The sequence below is a fragment of the Euprymna scolopes genome, chromosome 4 (genome assembly GCF_053919585.1).
Source record: "Euprymna scolopes isolate OS-2025 chromosome 4, ASM5391958v1, whole genome shotgun sequence".
NCBI lineage: Eukaryota > Metazoa > Mollusca > Cephalopoda > Sepiida > Sepiolidae > Euprymna > Euprymna scolopes.
In genome coordinates, this window is record NC_136485.1 from 40,331,061 (window position 1) to 40,335,469 (window position 4,409).

The window sequence follows — 4,409 nt, forward strand, 5'->3', positions numbered from 1 at the left end:
TGAAAATAAAGAAAGCAAATATGGACAGCTCTATATAATTGAGACAAATGAAACATTAAATCTGAGGTTAAATGTTCATCAAAATTCTAATCACTTATAAACAGTTGTCGAACAGATATCTCAAGCAATGGTTGATACTCCTTATATTAGGGCATTTAAGAACATGAAAACTGTGGAGCCTGAAGAGCAACATAAGACTACATTACAAAATGTTCTCACAAGACAAATAACCATGCAGTTTCTTGCCGGTCTCGATGCGAGGAGATATAATAATCCAACAAATGATGAAGTTGCAGTAATATTTGCCGAGGATAACGGAGCATCTGCTGTCCATCGTTCATTATAGTGTACACAGGAGGACAACAAAGGTAGATGATATCTTATCTCTCTTTCCATTTGGATGCAATGATTTACCCACTTCTCATGGTGAATTCAGATGTCATACAAATATTCCACATGTAGAAAATAGGCAGAGCAGAGTTCGAAACAAGTATTCCTTGCAAGGGTTATATGTATATCGTCTATCTATAAGAGGTGGCTTCATTCCAATACATACTGGTGGAAAATTATTTTAGCAATATGTAGTTGATGCTTATATTAAAGTATAAGGTTGCCGTTTGAAATGATAATGCAGAAAATCAAGCATACCAATGAGTTGCAGTGTATTCATGCTTTATGAATCACCTTGCAAAAATAATGAATTTAAAATCCGGGAATACCTGTCTTGTTGCCATCATCTTCACAGGGAGTCCACGAAATATGCAAAAATGCCATCAAGACGCAATGGAAATAGTTGCAAATATGGAAGGCCTGATTTATTTAGAAGATATACTTGCAATCCAAAATTCCTAGAAGTAATGGAAAACTTACAGCCGCATGAGAATTCACAGAACAGACCTGATTTTTTGGAGGTCGTGTTTAAACAACATCTCAATGAATTAGTGATCGACATAAAGAACATACATATACTTGGGTTCCCTATTGCTATCATATATGTCATTGGATAATGGTAATCTATAAAGGCCGTGTAATAAGTGTCTAGCCTAAAAAGTAATGCTCTGTCAGCAATAAAAAAATGTAAATTGGACGAAAGTCCGTGAACTAAATCCAAGATGACCGTATTCCTCGGCTCAAAATGTGACATGATTGCGCAATGATGGGAATGAATACACATAACAATGAAACTAATGAGCATGAATGTAATGAAATTAAGCAATATATTGCGTATCTATACGTATCTCCGCCTAAATCATTTGGCTGTTTGTGAAAATATTAAATGTATGGACAGTCACGCACATTTTACCGACTGTAATTGGATTCAAAAACGAGGTTAACACCATGCTGCGTGCAGAAGATAAAATTAGAACTAAAGAACACATTGATAATACATTCAAAATAATATTTTGAACACATCACATTAAAACACTAGGGTATTTTGTCTTTTTTTTTCTTTCTTCCTCCGTTCTACAGCATATATTCTAGATGGCATATTTTTTTTTTTTTTGCTTTTTGGCCACCCTGTACTGTTTCAGATGAATTACCATTAAAACATGATACAGAATTAAGGTAATTAGTGAAAAAAACTCATGATTAATAGATCTTGCAGTACATTTAATTGCAAATCAATATGTATGGTAGAAGGAGAGTGCCAGAAGAATTTCCTATGTCATACTTAGAGGATACTGTTACAAATATTTCTGGATATCCTCTTCATACGCGCAAAAATAATTTACATTTTGTTAGAGTGGGTGTCAACGAGGTTGACTGCGACTTAGTAGTACGATATAAATATATTTACTCAGAAATGATTGTGCTCCTATTAATGCAGAAGTGTGAAATGTCTTTTCAAACATATCTATAAAGGACATGATTGCTCAATGATGGGAATGAATACACATAACAATGAAACTAATGAACATGAATGTAATGAAATTAAGCAATATATTCAGTATCTATACGTATCTCCGCCTAAATCATTTGGCTGTTTGTCAAAATATCAAATGTATGGACATTCACGCACATTTTACCGACTGGCGCTCCATTTACCTGATGAACAACAAGTTTATCATAGGCCACGTGAACAAAACCAGGCTGCTGCCCACTCTGAAGAACGCGGCACGCAATTATCTGCATGGGTCAAACTCAAAGAAAAGGACGTGGATGCAAGAGCCCAACAGCATATTGATATCCGTGGCTATTATGTATTTAATAAGCAAAGAAGCACATGGACCAGAAGACAGCGTCATCGCCAGGTTGTGACAAGGATGTATTCTGCCAGTCCTAGAAATGCTGAATACTTCGATTTAAGGATGATTCTTCTTCATGTACGATGTGCAACTTCTCTTGGTGATTTGATAACTGTAGAAGGTGAAGAATTGCCGATCTTTAAGGATGTCTGTATTCGATTGCGGCTGCTTGAAAATGACAATTAACTAAACATGGCTTTGAATGAGGTAGTTATATATCAAACGTCACGACATCATCTTATCATGTTTACAATTATTTGTTTATTCAATACACTAAAAAATGCTTTACATTTATGGCATGGCAACTAATACATTATGATAGAGGACCTTTTATGCCAATAAAATAATAATAATATTACAAAAAATATCATTCGAAATCATATAAACATGCTTCTGAATGAAAATGGCATGAATTGTGCAATGGTTGGTCTGTCAAAACCAATCAGTGACTCACCTATCATTCAATAGATGGAAGAAATTCAAGAAGTTAATATTGACGTACTGAATATTGAGCAAATAAATTCTAAAATCACATTTCAGTGTGTTCACACATGATCGCCACAAAAGTAGAACCTCATATGTTTTGGGTATTTTAAATGTAAATGAACGTTGTTTTTTTTTTGTTAAAAACATTTTAAATGTTCGTTCTTCCAAAGTTTTGATAAACTTGTGAGATATTCATCTATATATTCACATGCGCCCAAAAAAAAACAAAATATAAGAAAACATGAAATATTTCAAAGGATGTGGTGATCATGCAAAACCAGAACGAAGAAAAATCCAAGCATTTTAAATCAAAGTCCGAAATCTCTAATAGAGGACTATGGCCCTTTATCAAATAGGTGCGAAAACCTGTTTACAATCTGTTATATTATATAGAAAAGTGACCTCTAAAATATTTCCTTGGTTTACAATGAAAAACAACAAATTAAACAAATTTAGTAAGAATTGGAGAGTCTAAGGATTTCGTTCTGTCCCAACAGGTGCCATAATCTTTAATTATTTCAGTAGAAGCCGATGAAAAACATCCAATGTACAGCTGCCCCCCCCCGAAATTACCAAAGCCTAAGAGCATTGAAAACTTGTTAATCATATGAAGTCTTTGAATGTGGGCAAATAGGTATTTGAACGAATAGATGCCAAACGATTACAAGGAAATAGACAAGTTAAAAATGTCACTTAAGTGAGTCTATATATATATATATATATATATATATATATATATATATATATATATATATATATATATATATAACTACTTAATTTACTCAATATAATTAATATACGAAAGTATAGAATCCCGCGTAAACTTTAAGTATTTACTTCAAAAGTGCTCAATACGTAGGTAGAGCTAGTTAGTAATTTATAAAATATATATTACGATTTAGCAACACTGAATATTCCGCGTTTCATCCACCCTAGGACTCTTCAGGCTTATGCGCATACGCCTGAAGAGTCCTAGAGTGGATGAAATGCGGAATATTCAGTGTAGCTTAATCGCCATCTATATTTTAAAAATTACTATATATATATATATATAGTGTACAATGTGTATTTTGTAACATCATTTTTTTATTACCTGCCTTGGTTTTTCATTGAAAATTATGTTTAGATCATTGTAATAATGTTTTTAAATCATTTAAATCGTTTTTAAAGCGTTTCAGACATTCTGCGAAGCGTCCTCTTCAAAAATTATTTAAAATGCTTAGAATATATTCAAGATGTGTTGGACATGTAAAAAGAGCATTTTCGTAGTTCATTTGAACTCTTTCCAAGAGATGGAAACGTGTAAGTGAATCTACTTTTCATTGGAATGATCAATTTTTATTAGTTTTTTATTGAGCTGTTGTCACTCCTGTCTTATGTTTCTCTCTATCACTCTCTCTTTCTGCTAGTGTTTTTTTTCCCTTTAGGTTAGCGTGTGTGGGTGTGTTTTTTCTTTTATTGGTTTGAAGAATGTGTGTTCTGTTTTATATTATTATGATTGTATTTGCTTCCCTAGGAACGTAACTCTGATCCAAGGTTGTTACTAATGTGTATGTGTGAGGGGGAACCAACTCCTCTAAAATAAGGGTAGAGCAGTTTTCATTCAATTTTGATATTTATTTTTTTGGGTCCTTAGATTTTGGTATTGTTATTTTTCGTTTAAGTCTTAAACTGTTC

The 4,409-nt window shown here is 33.0% G+C and overlaps 1 protein-coding gene across 1 annotated transcript; it reads left to right on the forward strand.

Moving 5' to 3' along the window:
• Window positions 1–1,880: 1,880 nt before the first annotated feature.
• Window positions 1,881–2,432, forward strand: LOC145270637 (uncharacterized). The gene has a single exon (XM_080126257.1). It carries the CDS (start codon window positions 1,881–1,883, stop codon window positions 2,430–2,432), a length of 552 nt encoding a protein of 183 aa, XP_079982383.1.
• Window positions 2,433–4,409: the final 1,977 nt, after the last annotated feature.